Source organism: Carcharhinus amblyrhynchos, chromosome 31, assembly GCF_965287045.1.
Source record: "Carcharhinus amblyrhynchos chromosome 31, sCarAmb.v2.hapA, whole genome shotgun sequence".
Lineage (NCBI taxonomy): Eukaryota > Metazoa > Chordata > Chondrichthyes > Carcharhiniformes > Carcharhinidae > Carcharhinus > Carcharhinus amblyrhynchos.
In genome coordinates this window covers 20,354,185-20,377,853 of record NC_137354.1, presented here as the reverse complement: position 1 = coordinate 20,377,853, position 23,669 = coordinate 20,354,185, and the positions used below count along the sequence as shown (strand labels likewise).

General features: G+C 45.1%; 1 protein-coding gene across 1 annotated transcript; it reads left to right on the top strand.

Moving 5' to 3' along the window:
• Positions 1 to 3,668: 3,668 nt before the first annotated feature.
• Positions 3,669 to 21,759, top strand: LOC145360509 (elastase-1). Its single transcript, XM_080215763.1, has 6 exons — positions 3,669 to 3,765; positions 8,553 to 8,662; positions 11,448 to 11,542; positions 14,653 to 14,933; positions 20,176 to 20,339; positions 21,580 to 21,759. The coding sequence occupies exons 1-6, from the start codon at positions 3,669 to 3,671 to the stop codon at positions 21,757 to 21,759; spliced, it is 927 nt and encodes a 308-aa protein (XP_080071889.1).
• The last annotated feature ends 1,910 nt before the right edge of the window (positions 21,760 to 23,669 follow it).

Sequence of the window (23,669 nt, the reverse complement as noted above, 5' to 3'; positions counted from 1 at the left end):
AAGTGCTGGTCACCTGGTCACATCATTGATATTCATTTATACTTTCACAGGATATGGGCATCGCTGGCAAGGCCAGCTGGCAAGGCAAGGCCAGGGTGGCACAGTGGTTAGCATTGTTGCCTCACTGCGCCAGATACTGGGGTTTGATTCCTGAATCGGGTCACTGTCTGTGTGGAGTTTGCATGTTCTCCCCGTGTCTGCGTGGGTTTCCTCCAGGTGCTTCCGTTTCCTCCCACATCCAAAGATGTGCAGGCTAGGTGGTTTGGCCATGCTAAGTTGCCCCTTATTATCCAAAGATGTGCAGAGTAGATGGATTGGCCAAGTTAAATTGCCCCTCAGTATCCCAAGATGTGTAGGTTAAGGGGATTAGCAAGGTAAATAGATGCGGTTATGGGGATTGGGCCTGGATGGGATTGTTGTCAGTGTATACTTGATGCACTAAATGGCCTCCTTCTGCACCATAGGGATTCTATGATTTGTTGCCCATTCTTAATTGCAGAGGGTGGTTAAGAGTCAACCACACTGCTGTGGGTCTGGAACTACAAGTTGGCCAGTCCAGGAAAACACAGCAGTTATCCTTCCCTAAAGGGCATTCATGAACCTGATGGGTTTTCACGATAATCATCTAGTTTTTCAATTCTAGATTTATAAATTGAATTTAAATTCTACCAGTTGCTGTGGTGGAGATTTGAACCCACGCCCCAGTACAATAGCCTGCGCCTCTGGATCACCATTCCAGTGACCATATCACATTGTCCCCACCATAAATTGTTACTTGCTGGGACCTCCAGTGGGTTTCCAAGTTAAAATCAAATGTGCGTCATGCCAAATCATGCTCAATTAAAGTTTAAAGTTTATTTGTTATTGTCACAAGTAGGCTTACATTAACACTGCAATGAAGTTACTGTGAAAATCCCCTAGTTGCCACATGGTTTGGCCTGTGTGTGCCTTCAAGTCCTCACCAAAGTGTTTGGACTCTTAATTGGTTGACTCTTAACTGCATTCTGAAGTGGCCTAACAAGACAGTGAGTTGCATCAAAACCATTGGTTCAAGAGGAAGGTTCAATGCTGCCTTCTCAGTAAGCTTATTTTTAAGAATTTAAGTTTAATTATTAGTGTCAAAAGTAGGCTGACATTAACACTGCAATGAAGTTACTGTGAAAATTCCCTAGTCACCTGTTTGGGTACACTGAGGGAGAAGTTAGCATGACCAATGCAGCCTAACCAGCATGACTTGCAGACTGTGGGAAGAAACTGAAGGAAACCCTCGCAGACACAGGCTGAACGTGTAGAATCTGCACAGTGACCCACGCCGGGAATTGAACCCGGGTCCCTGGCACTGTGGGGCAGCAGTGCAAACCACTGTGCCATTAGATGAAATCAATTCAACATGAGAAGAAGCCAACGATGTCTCCTGTGTATCACAGTAGGGAAAAAATATCGGGGATAGCAACAAATTGACATATTTATTAAAGGCAGCCAAGTTATCTTAGGTTAATAATAGAGGCAGAACTACGGTGAGACAACAAGGTGATTAATGTTGTTTCTGGGGAGTAAGGGCCACATGGGATTTTATGAAATGATAACATTGGAACTCTCTATGGATGGATCTGTATAACAATGGAGGATCTCAAGGGGATTTGGTTACAGGCTAATGGTTAATCAGTCTAAACTCACTGCTGACGTAGACCCAGACAGTTAGAGGTTTACCCAACTGAGATGACTTTGACACCAACTTAATTACAAACACTGTCCAGAGATCAATGGATAAAATGTTTTTCATCTGTGTATTTGACAGTCACTGTTAGTATTGTGTGTCAGTGTATGTTTGATGTGATTTATGATTGAGTCACTGACTACCACGTTGACATTAAATCCATCACAATGTACAACTGTGCTGTCGGGATATTACAACATAGCCTAGAAGGTACTTGTAGGCCATCTCTCCTTTACCTTCAAGGGGCCCACTGCACCGTGGGTCTCTACTGATCTGGGTGGCATGGTAGCACAGTGGTTAGCACTGCTGCTTCACAGCTCCAGGGTCCCGGGTTCGATTCCTGATTTAGCATAGCCAACCTACCTAACCCACACATCTTTGGACTGTGGAAACCGGAGCCACTGGAGGAAACTCAGGCAGACACAGGGAGAACATACAAACTCCCCACAGACAGGACCCAAGCCAGGAATTGAACCCGGGTTCCTGGCGTTGTTAGGCAGCAGTGCGAGCCACTGTGCCACCGTGCCACCTATATTCATTAGCTTCTGAAATTGTCCAATTGGACTGTAAAATTGCAACCGTCACTCCATTGTTTAAGAAATGTGGGAGTAAGAAATGACACATATATTCATCTAAGGTGTGGTGTGGGGAAGTTAATAGAATCAGTCATTAGGGACAGGCATGACTGAGAAGTATGAATGTTCTTCAAAGAATTCAGCCAGAGACACTTTTCTAAGTGTAAAAAAGGCATGCTTTTCTAATGGTTGGCTAGGGGCTCCCTTCTAAGGATGTGAAGTACCTTAACCCCTGCCACAATCTGATGGACCCACGCCCAAAAAGAATATGTCTCAAACCAGGTTAAAGTCCACAAGTTTATTTGGAATCACAAGCTTTCGGAATGCTGCTCCTTCATCAGGTGAGTGAAGGAGCCTGATCACCTAATGAAGGGGCAGCGCTCTGAAAGCTAGTTTTGAGGAATTGAGTTTAGGAGTCGGGAGATAATGCTGCAGCTGTATAAGACCCTGGTCAGACCCTACTTGGAGTACTGTGCTCAGTTCTGGTCACCTCATTACAGGAAGAATGTGGAAGCCATTGAAAGGGTTCAGAGGAGATTTACAAGGATGTTGCCTGGATTTGGTGGCATGCCTTACGAGGGATAGGTTGAGAGAGCTCTTGAAGAGATGAAGGATGAGAGGTGACCTGATAGAGGTGTCTAAGATGTTGAGAGGTATTGATTGGGTGGATTCTCAGAGACTTTTTCCCAGGGCTGAAATGGCTGCCACAAGAGGACATAGGTTTAGGGTGCTGGGGAGTAGGTACAGAGGAGATGTCAGGGGTAAGTTTTTCACTCAGAGGGTGGTGAGTGAATGGAATCGGCTGCTGGCAATGGTGGTGGAGGCAGATTCAATAGGGTCTTTTAAGAGACTTCTGGATGAGTACATGGGACTTAATAGGATTGAGGGTTATAGGTAAGCTAGTAGGTAGAGATATGTTCGGTGCAACTTGTGGGCCGAAGGGCCTGTTTATGCTGTAGTTTTTCTATGTTCTATGTTCTATATGATCATAGCTGAACAGGAGTTACACGGTGTTAAGGAGGCCACTTTTCTGCTCTTGTTTCATACCAGTTTTTCCCAAAACAATACTTTCTAGAAACGCAGTGTGTAGTGACTGATGCTGCTGTTTGTGCTTGGTCAGTTGACCTATTATTGAAACAACTTATTTGACTGACCACAGGATTGGCTGACAAGCTGATGCACACAGAGGAACAGGCCACCCAGAAGCATCTGTATCCCTCTGTTCAGCTTGGGTTTTATTATTGCACAGCAGAGCAGTGTAATCCCGGGACAATAGTGAGATGGAGTCACATGGAGGTCCCTGCATGCCCGTCACTGATATAAATAAGGGAGTGAGGGAGGGATGTTTCAGATCACACAATGGAATGCTGCTGAAGATGCTGGGACAGATTGTGCCTCTTATTGCCCTTGTGCTGTCTCTGACACAGGCCTTGTATATTGGCAATGGCCTTCAACGCCAAGTTACACACTTAGGTAAGTGCATGGAAATTGCCTTCTGAATGGAGAAAAGTAAAAAAAAATTTACTGACAACCTAAATAATGTTGGTGTGGATCCGTGACCAGAAAGACTGAGCGCAAAATAGGGACAATCAAAGTACAGATAAGTTTCTATTTTATCTTTTGATCTGAGTGATATTGACACAGCTGTGTTTATTGCCCATCCCAAATCTTACAGAGAAGGTGATAATGGGCTCTCTTCCATGACCCTTGTGGGCAATACTGCATCCCTGATGATATTATTCAGACAAGGTTTTTAAAAAATAATTCTCAAGATGTCCGCATTGTCCATCCCTATCTGTGGGCAGCACGGTGGCACAGTGGTTAGCGCTGCTCCCTCAAAGCGCCAGGGACCTGGGTTTGATTCCCAGCTTGGGTCACTGTCTGTGCAGAGTCTGCACATTCTCCCTGTGTCTGCATGGGTTTCCTCAGGGTGCTCGGATTTCCTCCCACAGTCCGAAAGATGTACTGGTTAGGTGCATTGACCGTGCTAAATTCTCCCTCAGCGTAGCTGAACAGGTGCCAGTGTGTGTCAACTAGGGGATTTTCAAGTAACTTCACTGCAATGTTAACGTAAGCCGACTTGTGACTTTAATAAATAAACTTAAACTTTAAACAAGAGCAGGGAAGGCATGCTAGAACTGTATAAAGCACTGGTTAGGGCACAGCTGAAGTACTGTGTGCAGTTGTAGAACATAGAACATTACAGCACAGTACAGGCCCTTCAGCCCTCGATGTTGCGCCGACCTGTGAAACCAATCTAAAGCCCATCTAACCTACGCTATTCCAATATCATCCATATGTTTATCCAATGACCATTTAAATGCCCTTAATGTTGGCGAGTCCACTACTGTTGCAGGCAGGGCATTCCACACCCTTACTACTCTCTGAGTAAAGAACCTACCTCTGATATCTGTCCTATATCTATCACCCCTCAATTTAAAGATATGTCCGCTCATGCTAGCCATCTCCATCCAAATAGAACAAAGAACATTACAGCGCAGAACATTATAGGCAGGATGTGATTGCATTGGAGAGGGTACAGAGGAGATTTACCAGGATGCTACCTGAGATAGAGGGTCTGATTTGTGATGAAAGATTGGATAGACTGGGGCTGTTTTCCTTGGACCAACAAAGGTTGAAAAGGACCTTATAGAGGTCTATAAGATTAAGCGGGGCATAGATAGAGTGGATAGGAAAGCACTTTTTTCCATTAGTGGCTGTGCCATTGATTTAAGGTAAGAGGTGGAAAGCTAAGAGGGGAGTTGAGGTGAACCTTTTTCACTCGAAGGGTGGTGGGAAATCTGGAACTCACTGCCTGAAAAGGTGATGGAGTCAGAAGCTGTCATAACATTTAAGAGGTATTAGGTATTCACCTGCGCTGCCGTAACCTCCAGGGATATGGGCCAAGCACTGGAAAATGAGATCCTTGTAATCAGATCTTTGTTGGCCAGCATGGACACATTGGGCTGAATGGCCTCATTCTGTGTTGTAAACATCTTTGAATTTATAAATCTATGAATCACTCGCTTGATTCCCTGAAAGACGAAAAATTTGCCAATCCCAAACCTTAAAGGTGTTCAATGATGGAAATTCCACAGCCTTTGTGGGGGGGGGTAGAAAATTCCAAAAATTCACAACCTTTTGAGTGAAGAAATGTCTTTTCATCTCAGTCCTAAATGATTGTCCCCATGTTCTCTCAGTGTCTAACCCATCAAGCCTCTTCAGAATCTTGCGTCTTTCATGAGGTCATATCCAAATCGTTTAGTTCCAATTTGCTCAGCCTCTCATTGTAAGACAAACCTCTCACCCCAGAGATCAGTCTAAGGAAACTTCACTGCACCACCTCCAATGCAGGTATATCCTTCCTTAAACATGGAGACCAAAACAATGCACAAAAGCTCAAGTTTGGTCTCACCTTAGAGTGTGGCAATTGTAGCAAGACTTCCTTGTTCTTGTATATCATTCCCTTAGTAATAAAAATCAACATACCATTTGCCCTCCTAATTGCTTGCTATACTTATGTTCTAACTCTACATGTCCCTTTTGCGAGAACATCCAAGTCTCTCTGATCAACATTAATAAGGGGGATGGAAGCAAATTTAATAGTAACATTCAAGACAGAATTGGATAAATAACTGAATGATTAAAAAAAAGACAAGGTTATGGGAGAAGAGCAAGATAGTGGATAATTAGGTGGCACCACCAGACAGCCAGTTCAGATACAATGGGCTAAACAACCTTCTTCTGTGCTGTGTCATTCTATGATTCATTGATTATGTCAGCATGTAAATGTCTCACTGAGTGCAGCCCAGAAAAAAAATGTAACTTCTCATTGACAGTGATGCTAAGCCACTGCTCTGACTGATGTAAAAGCTTGAGGTTTGCATCGATGATAATGGTTTTGTTTCCCTTATAAAGACTTTCACTGGATTCCTCACAATGCACTGTTGCCACTTCAAACACGCTCCTTGTTGCCAGCCATTAGGCAATGGGAATGTTAATTGTACAGGAGGATACTGAGTCAGTGAGGGCAGGGTTGTGAGTTAAATGTCCCTCATGGCTAACCCAACTATGGTACGTTGGGAAGAGTTAAGCAATGCCAAAAGTTTGTCCCCCTAGCGGAGGGATGAAGAGTCATTCCATAGTTGCACATGTGCAAAGGTTGGCAACTAGGGATGGGCTATAAATGCTGGCCTAGCCAACGATGCTCACATCCCATGAATTAATTTTTTAAAACTCTCATGGTTAGAGATTGCTATTACAGTTAGTCCGCTAGAAAGGAAAACCTGAGAGAAAATAGTGAAGTTTATTTATCAGTCACAAATATGCTTACATTAACACTGCAATGAAGTTACTGTGAAAATCCACACTGGCCACACTCCAGTGCCTGTTCGGGTACCCTGAGGGAGAATTTAGTATGGCTAATGCACCTAACCACCACGTCTTTTGGACCGTGGGAGGAAACCGGAACACCCAGAGGAAACACACGCAGACATGGGGAGAACGTGCAGACTCGTAAGAGCATAAGAACTAGGAGCAGGAGTAGGCCATCTGGCCCCTCAAGCCTGCTCTGCTATTCAATAAGATCATGGCTGTCTTTCTCTGGACTCACTCCACTTACCCGCCCGCTCACCATAACCCTTAATTCCTTTGCTGTTCGAAAATTTATCTATCCTTGCCTTAAAAACATTCAATGAGGTAGCCTTAACTGCTTCACTGGTCAGGGAATTCCACAGATTCACAACCCTTTGGGAGAAGAAGTTTCTCCTCAACTCAGTCCTAAATCTGCTACCCCTTATTTTGAGACCATGCCCCCTAGCTGTAGTTTCACCTGCCAGTGGAAGCAACCTCCTTGTTTCTATCTTATCTACTTCCTTCATAATCTTGTATGTTCCTATAAGATCCCCTCTCATTTTTCTGAATTCCAATGAGTATAGGCTCAGCCTACTCAGTTTCTCCTCTTAAGCCAACACTCTCATCTCTGGAATCAACCCAGCGAACCTCCTCTGCATCCTCTCCAGAGCCAGTATATCCTTTCTCAAGTAAGGAGACCAAAACTGTGCACACTAGGATTTACACTAGAGTAGATAGATAATTAGATTAGTAAATACAGAGAACATATTTGCAGTACAGAAACAGACCAATTAGCCCATCTGGTCTATGCTGGTGTCACACTCCAAATCCGCTTCCTGTTACTCATTTTCATCTCATTGTGTCAGCATATCCCTCTGTTTCTTATTTTATCATTTTCCCCTTAAATGCGTCTATGGTATTCGCCTTAACTGGCCTTTGAGGTAGACAGTTGAAATTCTAACTATCTGGGTAAAGAAGTTTCTCCTGAATTCCCTATTAAAATTGTTGGCGACAGTCCTTTAGTTTTGGCCCCTTGCTTTGATCTCTCTCACAGTCCAAAGATGTGCAGATTAGGGGGATAGCCCATGCTAAATTACCCCTTACTATTCAACAGTGTGCATATTAGGTGGATTGACTACGCTAAATTGTTCCTCAGTGACCAAAGATGTGAACATTAGGTGGATTGGTCATGCTAAATTGCCCCTTAGTCATAAAACCCTACAGTGCGGAGTAGGCCATTCAGCCCATTGAGTCTGCACCAATCATAATTCTACCCACTGCCTATCCACATAACCCTATGCATTTACACTGGCTAGTCCCACAATACTAATGGGCAGTTTAGCATTGCCAATCTACCTAACCCGTACATCTTTAGTCTGGGAGGAAATCGGGGCACCCAGAAGAAACCCATGCAGACACGGGGAGAACGTGCAAACTCCACACAGACAGTGACCTGAGGCTGGAATCAAACCCAGGTCCTTAGTTTCTAAAGATGTGCAGGTTAGGTGGATTAGCCATGATAAATTGCCCCTTAGTGTCCGAAAGATGTGTAGGTTAGGGACATTAGCTATCGTAAAATGCACAGATTATGCAGAGGGGTGACAGGCTCTTTCGGACAATTAGTGCAGAGTCAATGGGCCGAATGGCTTTTCTGCAGCGTTTGGATTCTATGATTCTAAGTGGCAACATGTGCTCTGTAGCAAATCGATCAGACTCTTTCATAGTCTCAAACTGCTCAATCAAATCATCTCCCACTCTGCTCTTTTGATGAGAAAGGGGTTCCAGCCTGTTCGATATTTCCTCATGGGTCTGATCTACATACATAGACCAACAGGTAAAGTGTTAGACAAACAGATATATATATTGAAAGCAGTCTATGCTGACATCTATATTTATTGGGTTTTCAGACTGGCCGAGGGACTGTGGTATCCCCCAATTCTTGCCGAATGTAGCTGGGAGGATCGTATCCGGGAATGAGGCACGTCCACATTCCTGGCCATGGCAGGTCTCTTTACAGGTAAACACCTCAATGGGGACCACTGATACCTAACAATGCAAACATCTGCTAATGTGCCGATTAGACAGCATATTCTGGAATAGAAAACACCATGGTCTGCCCATCACTCCAGTGTTAGCTCTGGAACAGCTGTCCACAGTCTGTCACACTGCCTTGCTCCTTTAACATTTATCCTTTTCAAGTGTTATGTTTCAAGTTTATTTATTCATGTCACAAGTAGGCTCACATTAACACTGCAATGAAATTACTGTGAAAAGCCCCCAGTTGCCCCACTCCCAGCGCCTGTTCGGGTACACTGAGGGAGTATTTAGCATGGCCAATACACCTAACCAGGATGTCTTTTGGACGGTGGGAGGAAACTGGAGCACCCAGAGGAAACCCATGCAGACACAGCACAGATAGTGACCCAAGCCTGTGACATTCAGTGGCAATACCATCATTGAATCCCCCACTATCAGCATTTTGGGCAGTACCATTGACCAGAAATTGAACCATAGAAATACTGTGCTACAAGGCAGGTCAGAGGCTGGGGATCTTATGGCAAGGAATACACTTACTGACTCCCCAAAGTCTGCCCATCATCTACAAGGCACAAGTTAGGAGTGTGGTGGAATACTGTCCACTCACCAGCATAAGTGTAGCTCCAGCAGGGCGGCATGGTGGCACAAGTGGTTAGCACTGCTGTGTCACAGTGCTAGGGACCTGGGTTCAATTCCTGGCTTGGGTCACTGTCTGTGTGGAGTCTGCACATTCTCCCTGTGTCTGCGTGGGTTTCCTCCGGATGCTCCGGTTTCCTGCCACAGTCCAAAGATGTGCCGATTAGGGGACTGGCCATGCTAAATTGCCCCTTAGTGTCAGGGGGACTAGCTAGAGTAAATGCATGTGGTTATGAGGGTAGGGCATGGATGGAATTGTGATTGGTGCAGACACATTGGGCCGAATGATCTTGTTCTGCACTGTAGGATTCTATTCAAGAAGCTCAGCACCATTCAGGGGTAAAGCAGCTGTCTGACTGACACCCCATTCACCACCTTAAATAATCATTCTTTCCACCAGCAAGGCACAGTGACAGCCGTGTGTACCATCTACAAGATGCACTGCAGCAACTCACCAAGGCTCCATGGACAGCAGCTTCCAAATGCACAATCTCTAACATCTAGAATTACAAGGGCAGCAGAGACATGGGAACAGAAGCACCTGCAAGTTCCTCTCCAAACCATCCTGACTTGGAAATAAATCCCTGTTCCTTTACCACCGCAGGGATAAAATCTTGGAACTCCCTCTCTAACAGCACTGTGGTGGTACCTACACCACATGGACTGCAGCAGCTCCAGGAGGCGGCTCACCATTAACCATCTGAAGGGAAACTGGATATAAGCAACAAATACTGGCCCTGCCAGTGTAGCTCACATCCCATGAAGGAAGAGGAAAATGCCTTCATTGGTTTCTCCCAGGCCAATGAAAACATCTGAATTTTACAAAAGCAAAATCCTGCAGGTGCTGGAAATCTGAAATAAAAACTGAAAATACTTGAAGTACTCAGTAGGCCAAGCAGCGTCTGCAGAAGCAGAGTTCATGAGCGGAATTTTACTGGCATGTTCGCCCGAGGTTCGTATGATCCCACTTGATGCCAAGAAGAAAGCCGTTCTCCAAGCGTCGCCTGCCCTTGGAATTGGGGCGGGTGTGCCAGTAAAATTCCCAGCCAATATTTCAGGTCATCAATGACCCTTTATCAGAACTGAGGAAAAACAAAATTGTAATAGTTTTTGAGTAAGTGTAATTGGGAAGTTTTGATTTGATTTATTATTGTCACATGTATTAGAATGCAGTGAAAAGCATTGTTTCTTGTGTGACATTCATGCAAAGTACACCGCTCATTGACTACATAGGGGAGAAGGAAAGGAGAGTGTGGAGAATGTAGTGTAACAGTCACAGCTAGGGAAGTGCAAGTTAGAACGAAAAGGCATGTCTGTGATCGTGTAAAGAACAGAAAAGATTAAATGACAATAATTTTGGCGGCAATGGGTAAAGAAACAAAGGTGCCTCCAGAATAACTGATTCGCAGCCATCTGAATATAAAGTTAAGGAATAAGAAAGAAGTTAACCCCCTCTCCACAAAAGAAAGCAAAATAACACATAATATGGAGGAAAAAGTCATAGAATCTCTACAGTGCAGCAGGCAATGTGGCCCATCGAGTCTGCACCAACAACAATCCCACCCAGACCTTATCCCCGTAACCCCACATATTTATCCTGCTAATCCTACTAACCTACGCATCCTTGGAAACTAAGGGGCAATTTAGCATGGCCAATGCACCTAACCTGCACATCTTTCAAACTGTGGGAGGAAACCCACGCAGACAGTGACCCAAGCCAGGAATCAAACCAAGGTTCCTGGAGCTGTGAGGCAGCAGTGCTAACCAGTGTGCCAACATGCCGCCCACAAGGCTATGATCTAAAACTGTTGAAGATCAACGTTGAGTTCTGAAGGTTGTAGAGTGCTGAATCAAAAAATGAGGTTCTGTTCCTTGGGCTTTTGTTGAGCTTTCACTGGAACACTGAAAGCAGGTCAAGGGCAGAAAGATCAGAGTGGGAGCAAGAATTAAAATGACAAGTGACAGGAAGCTTGGGGTCATGCCTGCAGACTGAACATATCAAAGTACAATCAAACCGACTCCCCAAAAATGGTCATCCATCTTTGCCTGGTCTCCATACCCATAACCCAATCTCTGTGGGTCATATTAGTCATAAGACTGTAGAGTAACTTGTCTTTCTCACTTACTAGGTGCGCTCCAGGGGGAGTAGATCCTACAACCATGTATGTGGTGGGACCCTCATTCACAGACACTGGGTCCTGACGGCGGCACATTGCTTCCAAAAGTAAGTGACCAAAAGCTTGTGGTTGATATTTCAATAACATACCGCACTGGGACTAGTGAAATGTGTTGGTATTAATGTCCCAGCAGCTACAGAATTGGTGACAATGTGACTGGATTATTCTATCAGTGGTGCTGTCTTGTTATTAGCATAGAATCACTGAACAGTTGTAACACAGGAAAGCATTTGGCTTGTCATATCTGTGCATGCTCTTTGAAAGAGCAACCCACTTCAACCCACTCACCCACCTTTTCCCCATATTCCTGCAAATTATTGCTCTCCTGGTCATTCCCTTTTAAAGGCTTCAATTAAATCTGCCTCCACCACACTCTCAGGCATTCCAGATCCTAACCATTCGCTGTGTCACCTTTTCTTCTTTTGTCAATCATCTTAAATTAATGTACTCTGCTTTGTTTTTATTCTTCTGCCCTATCCACGCTTTCCAGACCTCTCAATTTTGAACATCTCTATCAAATCTCCTCTCTTTTCCGAGGAGAACTGTCCCAGCATCTCCAAACTAACCATTCAATTGAAGTTCCTCATTCTCTAACGCCTTCACATTCTTCCCTGAGGATGGTGCCCAGAACTGGATGCAATTCTCCAGTTGAGGCCAAACCAGTATTTTATACAGGTTTATCATAACTTCCTTGCTTTTGTACTCTCTGCCCATATTTATAAAGCCCAGAGTCCCTTATCAACTGCTTTCTCAGTCTGCCTTGCCACCGTCAATGATTTGTGCACATAAACTCCTCGGTCACCTTGCTCCTGCACCGTTTTTAGAATTGTGCATTTATATTGCCTCACCTCATTCTGCCAACCGATATGAACACTTCACATTAAACTTCATCTGCCATTTCCCGATCTATTCCACTAGTCTGCCTATGTCATCTTGACATTTATCACTAACAGTCACTTTGTAGTACAGAACAAGAACGTTGCTGAGAAGAGAGACATCTTGTCAAAGCTTTTCATCTCACACCCATCAGGACAAACCCAAGAATGCCAAATTTCAAACAATCTACACCACAGGAGAAAAGGGGTGTTGACTGGTTGACAACTCAACACTGATTGGCCAAGACATTGCCATGGAGAAAGAAAGAAGAAACAATAGACTCTTGATACTTCCAGATAATTCAAAAAAGAGCACAAGTCCTGAACATATTCTTTTTGTTTGCAGAGAATAGTCACCTGCGTATGAATGTATGTCAATATATCAACATATAGCAAGCATAAATGAGCAATGTTTTCAGCTCAAATGATTATCTTAAATTGGTTGTTAGTGTATCCATCAGCACACTCAGGATTGATCAGCAAGTGTTATCCAATTGAAGAATCACAGCTAGTAGCAGAAGTTTTGTTTTGGATTTTGCAAGCACCGTCTGGTTGTGTACAATCTGTACTTTGCCCATTACAAACAGCTGAAGGAAGACTATCACTATCCCCCTCACATTGACAATGCTTCCAAATTTCACATCATGCGCAAATTTTGAAATTGTGCCCTGTACACCCAAGGAAAATACTGAACCCTGTCCGAAAAGCAACCATTCACTACCACTCTCTGTGTCCTCTTCACTCTCCCATTTATTCCATGATCTCTAGATTGGCTGGCATACCAGGCATGCAACACATTATCGGATGCCTTTTGAAAGTCCATGTACACCACATCCGTCACAGCATCATCAACCCGCTCTGTTACTTCATCAAAAACGTCAAGCAAGTTGGTTGAACACAATTGGTGCTTAATCCATGCTGACTTTCCTTAATCAACATTTGTCCAAGTGACCGTTCATTTTGTCCTGAATTATTGTTCTTATCATTGAGGTTAAGCTGACTGGCCTAGAGCTTTTTTGAACAAGGGTGTAATACTTGCAATTCTCCAATTCCACTGGCACCACTTCATCATACAATCCTTATAGTGCAGGAGGCCATTCTGCCCATCGAGTCTGCACCAACTCTTTGACAGAGTATCTTACCCAGGCCTATCCCCTGTCCTACCCCTGTAACCTCACTGGTGTTGTCAGACTTTTTACTACCTCACACAATCACCATGGTTAATCCATTTAACCTACACATCTTGGAACACCAAGGGACAATTTAGCATGACCAATCCACCCGACCTGCACACCTTTGGACTGTGGAAGGGAAACCGGGGCACCCAGAGGAAACCCACACAGACAAGGGGAGAACATGCAAACTCCACACAGACAGTCACCAAAGTCACAACTGAACCTGGGTCCCTGCACTATGAGGTAGTAGTGCTAACTACTCATGTTCTTTAGGAAAGGAAATCTGCCTCTTTACCTGGTCTGCCTTACATGTGACTCCAGAGCCACAGTAATGTGGTTGACTCTCAACTGACCTCTGAAAAAGGGCATCTAGGGATGGGCAATAAACGCTGGCCAGCCAGCGACGCCCATGTCCCATGAATGAATCAAAACAAATGCCATCTTTGGACTGGAAGATTATAGCCAGCACCTTCAAAATTTCCATTTTGATTTTACATATTAATTAAAGCAAAGGAGATCAAATTTGCTTGTCCCTTGAAGCACAATTCCAGTGGGAGTGGGGCAGAAGGGCCTAGATTTAGGCCAAGGCCCTGGTTGGCCTTGTCCCATTCCTTGACCTGACATGGCTGGGACTCCCTATCCTATCAGCTCTTGCCTCCCTGGGCCAACCTTGCACAAGGTTGAAGATCTGCACACCTGGGCCCTGCTTGGTCCAAGCCAGCCTCTTGGACGCCTGAGGGTTAAATATCATTTTAAGAAGATATTATTGGCCCCCTTGTAGAGGTGGCAGAAGGTTCATGGACCTTATTTGTTGGAGGGAGGGGTAGCCATGAGACACAGGCATTTCACTCCTGCAGGCGCCAGAGTTTCCATCTGTGGTGGGGCTGGAAGGTGCTACCACGTTGTCCAGATGTAGGGAACGACCTCAGAGTCAGTCCCTACATTACCTTAATGATCAATACTAAAGTATAACAAAGCACTGGGCGATGATGGAGGCACTGGTCAGTTTACAGCTACCTCCATATATGTTTAAAATTACATGATAATTAAACAATTCCAACATTAAACCATTTATCGACCCTTGACCCAAACTGTTGTCCATTCCAGAGGCAAAGCTGAGACTGCTGCAAACTGGCGCATTGTGGTGGGCAAACACAACCTGAATCGTACTGAACGGACAGAGAAGATCTATCGTGTGAAAAAAATCTACAGACATGAACGTTTCCGCTACCCCCTCCTCAACGAAATCGACTACGATATCGCTATGGTCAGAGCTGCAGTGGACATTCCACAAACCACCTATGTCCGATATGCCTGCTTGCCTGGGAGGACCAGCCAACTGCGGCCTGGGCATCTATGCTGGGCCACAGGCTGGGGTGCCACCAGAGGTAAGGGAACATGTTGAGGAACAATGATTGAGTGAGTGAAAGCATTGTGACATTTTTCCATTGTCTCTCAAGCATAATTTCACACCCAAGACAGGGAATTGAGAGGAGGAGGGGGGTGTCTGGCTTCCAAAAGGGAACTGATCTACTATTCCAGAATGTTCTGTGTTGTCTAGACACTATGGTCTTCCGCGACTGGGCTGACAATCTTCGAATGTCTAAGAGGAATTTCATGGAATTTGTCTCCACCTAAACTGGCATTGGATTTTAAATTTCTGTGTTTCATAGAATCCCTACAGTGCAAAAGGCATTCAACCCATCGAGCCTGCACTGGCCACAATCCCACCCAGGCCCTATATCTCCCCTTAACTCCACAAATTTATTCTGCTAGTCCCCTTACACTAAGGGGAAATTTAGCATGGCCAATCAACCTAACCTTCACATCTGTGGACTGTGGGAGGAAACTGGAGCACCTGGAGGAAACCCACGCAGACACGGGGAGAATGTGCAAACTTCACACAGACAGTCACCCGAGGCTGGAATCGAACCCAGCACTGTGAGGCAGTGGTGCAAATCATTGTGCCAAGCCCCTGTACCACCGTGCGGCTCCGAGTTTCATTCACCTCTCTCGGGATTGGGTGACCACCTTGGTCGAGGAGGGAATTGGGGTCAGGACTTGTCAACAAGATGGTCTAGACTTACTCACATGTTAGTCCTTCCCTATTTGTTACTGTGTGAAAATGAAGACCCCTTTGAAAGGGAGATCTGCACCACGGGCTAAAACTCGACTTTGAGATCCTCTAAAGGCTTCAGAAATATCTCCCCCAGCTTATGTTTGGCAATTATTGTTGCCTTAATTCTTACTCTTGGCAAGGAAATTGGTGTAAGGTGGCACATTCCACATAGTTTTGAAAACAATCAAAATGGTGAGGGTGGCACAGTGGCACAGTAGTTAGCACTGCTGCCTCACAGCACCAGAGACCCAGGTTCAATTCCGGCTTTGGGTTGTCTGTGCAGAGTCTGCATCTTCTGCCCATGTCTGCCATTACTGAAACTAAGTTTAATTAAAATCTATAACTTCCCGATTTATTGATTGAACTTAATTTCTGGATTACTAGTCCAGTGGCATTATCACTACTCCACAAGTGCGAGTTGCAAAGAAGAAATTTACAAATAGATATGGATAGGTTAGGTGAGTGAGTCAAAATTTGGCAGATGGAGTTTAACGTGGATAAATGCAAGGTTATTTATCCATTTTGATCGACGGAATAAAAAAGCACTTATTATCCAAATGGAGAGAAACTTCATAATGCTTCAGTGCAGAGGGATCTGGGTGTCCTTGTGCATGAATCACAGAAAGTTAGTGGAGCGGATATTTCCTCTTGTTGGACATTCTAAAATGAGAGGCTGTAGTTTTAGGCAAAGGGGTAGCAGATTTATAACAGAAAGGAAGAGGAATGATTTCACTCAAAGATCTGTGGAATTCTCTACCTCAGAGTGCAGGATGCTGGAACACTAAATAAATTTAAGGAGCAGATAGATAGGTTTTTAATAAATAACAGGATGAAGGGTTATGGGGAGTGAGCAGGAAGGTGGAATTGTGGCCAAGATGAGATCAGCCATGATTGTATTGAATGGTGAAGCAGGCTTGAGGGGCTGAATGGCCTACTCCTGCTCCTAGTTTTTATGATTATCTCCCCCCGCATATCTTAAATGGAAAGCTGGAATATTGTGTACAGTGCTTCACTATAGGAAGGATATGAATGCATTGGAGAGAGTGCAGAAGAGGTTCACAAGAATGGATCCAGGGATGAGGACAGATTGGAGGGGTTGGGACTGTTCTCCTTGGAGAGAAGAAAACTAAGAGGAGATTTGTTAGAAATGTTCAAAATCATGAGGGGGCTGCACAGAGTAGATCGAGAGAAACTGTTCCCTCTCGTTAAAGGATCAAGAACGTGAAGGCACAGATTTAAGGCAATTTGCAAAAGAAGCAAATGTGATGTGAGAAGAAGCTTGTTCACACAAGTGATTCGGGTCTGGAATGCACTGCCTGAAAATGTGGTGGAGGCAGGTTCAATCGAGGCATTCAAGAGATCGGAAACAATGTGCGAGATGGCATGGTGGCACAGTGGTTAGCACTGCTGCCTCACAGTACCAGGGAACTGGGCTTGAGTCCAGCCTTGGGTGACTGTCTGTGCGTAATCAGCATGTTCTCCCCATGTCTGCGTGGGTTTCCTCCAGGTGGTCAACTTTCCCCCCACACTCCAAAGATGTGCAGGTTGCATGGATAGACCTTGCTAAACTGCCCCTTAGTGGCCAAAGATGTGCAGGTCAGGTGGATTAGCGGGATAAATGTATGGGTTTACAGAGATAGGAGTCTTGGTAAGATACTCTGTCAGAGTGTTGGTACAGATTTGATGGATGGAAAGGCCTATCTCTACATTGTAGGGATTCTACGGGGTGCATGGAAAAGGCATTGCAGTAATAGGAATGGCAATAAGCCATAATGTTCATTTGGAGGGTGACACATACACGATGGGTCAAATAGCCTCCTCCTGCCATAACAATTATGTGATTCTGTGATAACAGAAAATGCTGGACCATCTCAAGAGGTCAGGCAGCATTGGTAGAGAGAGGATTAATGTTTAAGGTTGATGACTTTTCGACAGAATGAGAACGATCTTGGAACAGCTTCCAAGGATGAACAAAGTCTGGGAAATGGGATGGGAAGAAAGAAAAAAGAGGCCTGTGATTAGTTGAAGAACTGAAGGTAACTGACAGGGCGGAGAAGATACAAAATCTCTTCGCATTACTATTTCAAGACTACAGATATCAGCCATTGAAGTGCTTCTGATGTGTATTCACCTTTTTTTTATATTACCATGTGAGGGGTGGGCATCACTGGGTCAGCATTTATTTCCAGTCCCTAGTTGCCCTTGAACTGTTTGCCAGGCCATCTCAGAGGGTATTGTAAGAGTCAACCATATTGCAGTGGGTCTGGAGTCACATGTAGGTCAGACCGAGTAAGAATGGCAGGTTTCCTTCCCTAAAGGACATTAGTGAACCAGATGGGGGTTTACAACAATCAGCAATAGTTTTATGGTCATCATTTGACTTTTAATTCCAGATTTGTTTTTACTGAATTCAAAATTCACAATCTGCTGAGGTGGGGTTTGAACCCAGGTCTCCAGATTACCGGTACTCTGGATTACTAGCCCAGGGTCAATATCACCATGCCATTGCCTCCACTGAATGTCATGTAAGAAACACCAACATGAGTGCAGCAAATTGCACACACACAAATGATCATTCTTATAGTGGTGTTGATTGATGGGTAAATATTAACCATGGCCAAGGGGATGTGATCTTCTTTGAAACAGGCCATGGGATCTTTTATATTGACCTGTTAGAGCAGAAAAGACCTTAATTTAACATCTCATCAAAAGAAGGCACCTCCCACAAAGAAGCTCTTCCTCAGCACTGACCCTCTGACAGTGCAGCACTCCCTCAGCACTGACCCTCTGACAGTGCGGCACCCCCGTCTTGTACTGACCCTCTGACAGTGCGACACTCCCTCAGTACTGACCCTCTGACAGAGCGGCACTCCCTAACTACTGACCCTCTGACAGTGCGGCACCCCCCTCTTGTACTGACCCTCTGACAGTGCGGCACCCCCCTCTTGTACTGACCCTCTGACAGTGCGGCACTCCCTCAGTACTGACCCTCTGACAATGTGGCACTCCCTCTGTACTGACCCTCTGACAGAGCAGCACTCCCTCAGTATTGACCCTTTGATAATGCAGCACTCCCTCAGTACTGAACCTCGGACAGTGTGGCACTCCCTCAGTGCTGACCCTCGGACAGTGTGGCACTCCCTCAGTGCTGACCCTCTGACAGTGTGGCACTCCCTCAGTACTGACCCTCTGACAGTGCAGCACTCCCTCAGTACTGACCCTCTGACAGTGCAGCACTCCCTCAGTACTGACCCTCTGTGTTGCACTCCCTCAGTACTGACCCTCTGACATTGCAGCACTCCCTCAGTACTGACCCTCTGAGAGTGCAAGGTTCCCTCAGTACTGACCATCTGACAGTGCAGCACTGTCTCAGTACTGACCGTCTAGCAGTGCAGCACTCACTCAGTACTGACCCTCTGACAATGCAGCATGCCCTCTGTACTGACCCACTGACAGTGTAGCACTCCCTCAGTATTGACACTCTGACAGTGTAGCACTCCGTCAGTATTAACCCTCCAACTGTATGGCACTCCCTAAGTACTGATACCCTGACAGTGCAGCACTCCCTCAGTACTGACCTTCTGACAATGCGGCACTCCCTCAGTACTGAACTTCAGACAGTGCGGCATTCTCTCAGCACTGACCTCCGTCACTGCAGCACTCACTCAGTACTGACCCTCTGACAGTGTGGCACTCACTCTGTACTGACCCTCTGACAGTGTGGCAGTTCCTCAATACTGACCCTCTGACAGTGTGGCACACCCTCTGTACTGACCTGCTGACAGTGCGGCACTCCCTCAGTATTGACACTCTGACAGCGTAGCACTACCTCAGTATTAATCCTCCAACAGTACGGCATTCCCTTAGTACTGAACCCCTGATAGTGTGGCACTGCCTCAGTACTGACCCTCTGACAGTGCAGCACTCCCTCTGTACTGACCCTCTAACAGTGTGGCACTCCCTTAACACTGAATAAAAGCAAATTACTGTGGATGCTGGAATCTGAAATCAAAAGAGAAAATGCTGGAAAATCTCAGCAGGTCTGGCAGCATCTGTAAGGAGGGAAAAGAGCTGACATTTCAAGTCCAGACAACCCATTTGTCAAAGCTGAGAGTCAGTGAATCCCAGTGACACTCCATTAAAGGGTCACAGTTTTAACAAAGGATTGTCTGGACTCAAAACGTCAGCTCTTTTCTCCCCTAACAGATGCTGCCAGACCTGCTGAGATTTTCCAGCATTTACTCTTTTGGTTACACTCTCAGTACTGACCCTCTGACAGTGCGGTGTTCCCTCAGTGCTGCACTGGTCTGAAATGTCTACTGAGGTCCTTTAGAGTGGGTTTCGAGCTCGCTCAGAGGCAAGACGGCTTCAGTTATGGTTATAGTTAGATATATATTTGTACTTCAGCAGCAAAAATAATGCAACCTGATTAAACTAATTGTATACTCAGAAATGGAGTGAGGAATTAGGTCACCCAGGTAACGTGGAAATCTTTTCCTTTTATAACACAGGACAAAAGGAAAACATCACACTGTCTGAAGTTCTGAACCAAGCTAGGCTGCCAATCATTGATCACCAAACCTGTAAAATGAAGAAATTCTGGGGAGACCGAGTGCGCAACACCATGATCTGCGCTGGTTACAAAGATACAGAGGGACCTCCTGCTGCTTGCCAGGTAACTGGAAAGAAATAGGTTGGCATTTTAACATCTGCCTCCCCGGTTCACCCCAAGGACAGTGAAGTATTCATTTTACAGTTTCATTGAAAGGCAGAATTACATTTCAGAGACTTTTCCAATAGCTGACGGTAAATACTCCATCCTCAGCCTCAATCACAAGGCAGATCGCTGTCTGTCTTTAGTATGCTGATCACCATTAGAGGAGCAGTGAAAGATGGTTTCAGCACTTTGGTAACAGTGGATGTTAGCAAATGTGCTCATTCATTGCATATGATGGTGTGGGATCCACTCCATTAACAGGTTGCTACTGGGATTTACTGTATTCAATGTGTGTTACTGGGAGTTACTGTGTTTAATGGGGTGTTACTGGGTTTCGCTGTGTTTAATGGGGTGTTACTGGGATTCACTGTGTTTAATGGGGTGTTACTGGGATTCGCTGTGTGAAAGAGGCATTCGGCCCATTGAGTCTGCACTGACCACAATCCCACCCAGGCCCTACCGTCATATCCCTACATCTTTGCTCACTAATCCCTCTAGCTTTCACATCTCAGGACATTAAGGGCAATTTTAGCATGGCCAATCAACCTAGCCCGTACACCTTTGTACTGTGGGAGGAAACAGGAGTGCCCAGAGGAAACCCATGCTGACACAAGGAGAATGTCCAAACTCCACACAGACAGTGACCCAAGCCAGGAATTGAATGTGGTCCCTGAAGCTGTGAAAAAGCAATGCTAACCACTGTGCTACTGTGCCGCTGGGAGTCACTGTGTTTAATGGGGTGTTACTGGGATTCACTGTGTTTAATGGGGTATTACTGCGATTCACTGTGTTTAATGGGGTTTTACTGGGAGTCACTGTGTTTAATGGGGTTTTACTGGGAGTCACTGTGTTTAATGGGGTGTTACTGGGATTCACTGTGTTTAATGGGGTATTACTGGGAGTCACTGTGTTTAATGGGGTGTTACTGGGAGTCACTGTGTTTAATGGGGTATTACTGGGAGTCACTGTGTTTAATGGGGTGTTACTGGGAGTCACTGTGTTTAATGGCGTGTTACTGGGATTCACCGTGTTTAATGGAGTATTTCTGGGAGTCACTGTGTTTAATGGGGTGTTACTGGGATACACTGTGTTTAATAGGGTATTACTGCAATTCACTGTGTTTAGTGGGGTATTACTGGGATTCACTGTGTTTAATGGAGTATTTCTGGGATTCACTTTGTGATATCTTGTATTTCAGGGGGATTCTGGTGGCCCTCTTCTCTGTCAGCTCGACTCGCACAAGTGGGAAGTCCATGGAGTGGTCAGTTTTGGACCTATTGGCTGCACAGCTGAGAACAAGCCCAGTGTGTTTACCAGCACTACTGCCTACATTCCCTGGATTGAGACGACAAGGATACGAGATTATTTCTTTGACTAAAGCTAACGCTGCTGCACCCTCAACTTAGAAATTAATTTTAGGCAAACAGAAAGTGCTGTAATGTGTTAATGCTTCCTTAGAAATAAAAGGTTTTGAAAGAAAAAGTGTTGCCTGTGTCCATTCAAACTGCGGCATGAGTGACACACTACCAGGGAATGCATTCTAAATGGAAGAGTCATAGAGGTTTGGGAGCATGGAAGGGACAGGGAAGTGTCACAAATGTTTTGAAAGGAAGGAAAGGAGAGGAAAGACAAAATGATAGAGAGAGAAATTCTTTGTAGAACCTTTCACAGTCTCAGGAAATTCCAAAACACATTTTTATTCATTTGTTCATTGGATGTGGGTGTCACTGGCTAGGCACTCATTCAGGTGCTACACAGCGAACATAGTCCTTCTGAAGTGTAGTCACCACTGTAATATAGGGAACACTTCTGTATATGTGCACAATCATTGAAGGTGGCAGGACTGGTTGAGCTGGCAGTAAGGGACAAGCTTCCCTTGGCTTTACAAATAGAGGATAGAAAAGCATGAAAGTTATGAGGAACCTTATTGGGCAGGATTTTACGGCCTTACTCATCCTGAAACTGTGAAATCCCAGCCAAGGTCAACGGATCTTCCCACGGTCTGCCCCTCACCTGCTCCAATTCCCGTCACAGTAAAATTCCCGCCATTGTGTCTAATTCTGAGCACCCTACTTTCAGAAGGATGTGCAGGGTACTGGAGCGGGTGCAGTAACAATTTATGAGAATGGTTCCAGGGATGAGGGACTTCATTTAGCTGGACAGATTGGCAAAGCTGGGGCTGGTCCCTTTCGAGAGGAGATTTTGATTGAGGTGTTCAAGATCATGTGGGGTCTGGACAAAGAAGAGAGGGAGAAACTACTCCCATTGACAGATCAAAATCAGTGAGCAATTAAATCACAGGTAAAGTGAGGAAAACTTCTTTAAAAATTCAGATATATGTGAGTGCCATTGGCTGGGCCACATTTATTGCCCATCCCTAACCGCCCTCCATTTCAGAGGGTAGTTAAAAGTCAACCACATTACTATGGCTCTGGAGTCACATGTAGGCCAGACCAGGTAAGGACAGCAGATTTCCTTCTCGAAAGGACATTAATGAACCAGATGGACATTTAATTCCAGATTTTTATCAAATTCAAATTTGGTGGGATTCAAACCTGGGTCCCCTGGATTACTAATCCAGTGACAATACCACTACACCACTGCCCTCTCTAGTGGTGTCAGTGGTTAGGATCTGCAATGCGCCAATTGAGAGCATGGTGGAGGCAGACTCAATTGTGACCAAAAGGAGTTGGATAATTATCTGTAGGGCCACGGGGAAAGGCAAGAAGTGGAACTTGGGGAAGTGATGGCCCAGTGGTATTACCGCTAGACTATTAATCCAGAAACTCTGCTAATGCTCTGGGGACCCAGGTTTGAATCCCACCACGGCAGATAGTGGAATTTGAATTCAATTTAAAAAAATCTGGAGTTAAGAGTCTAACGATGATCATGGGGTGGCATGGTGGTTAGCACTGCTGCCTCACAGGGACTCAGCTTCAATTCCAGCTTCAGGTGACTGTGTGGAGTTTGCACATTCTCCCCATGTCTGCATGGGTTTCCTCCGGGTGCTCTGGTTTCCTCCCACACTCCAAAGATGTGTGGCTAGGTTGATTGGCCAGGCTTAATTGTCCCTTAGTTTCAGGGAGATAAGGAGGGTGAATATATGGGGTTACAGGTATAGGACCTGGGTGGGATTGTTGTCGGTGCAGGCTCGATGGACCAAATGGCCACATTCTGCACTTTAGATTCCATGAAACCATTGTCGATTGTTGGAAAAAACCCATCTGGTTCATTAATGTCCTTTAGGGAAGGAAATCTACCGTCCTTACCTGGTCTGCCCAGATCCAC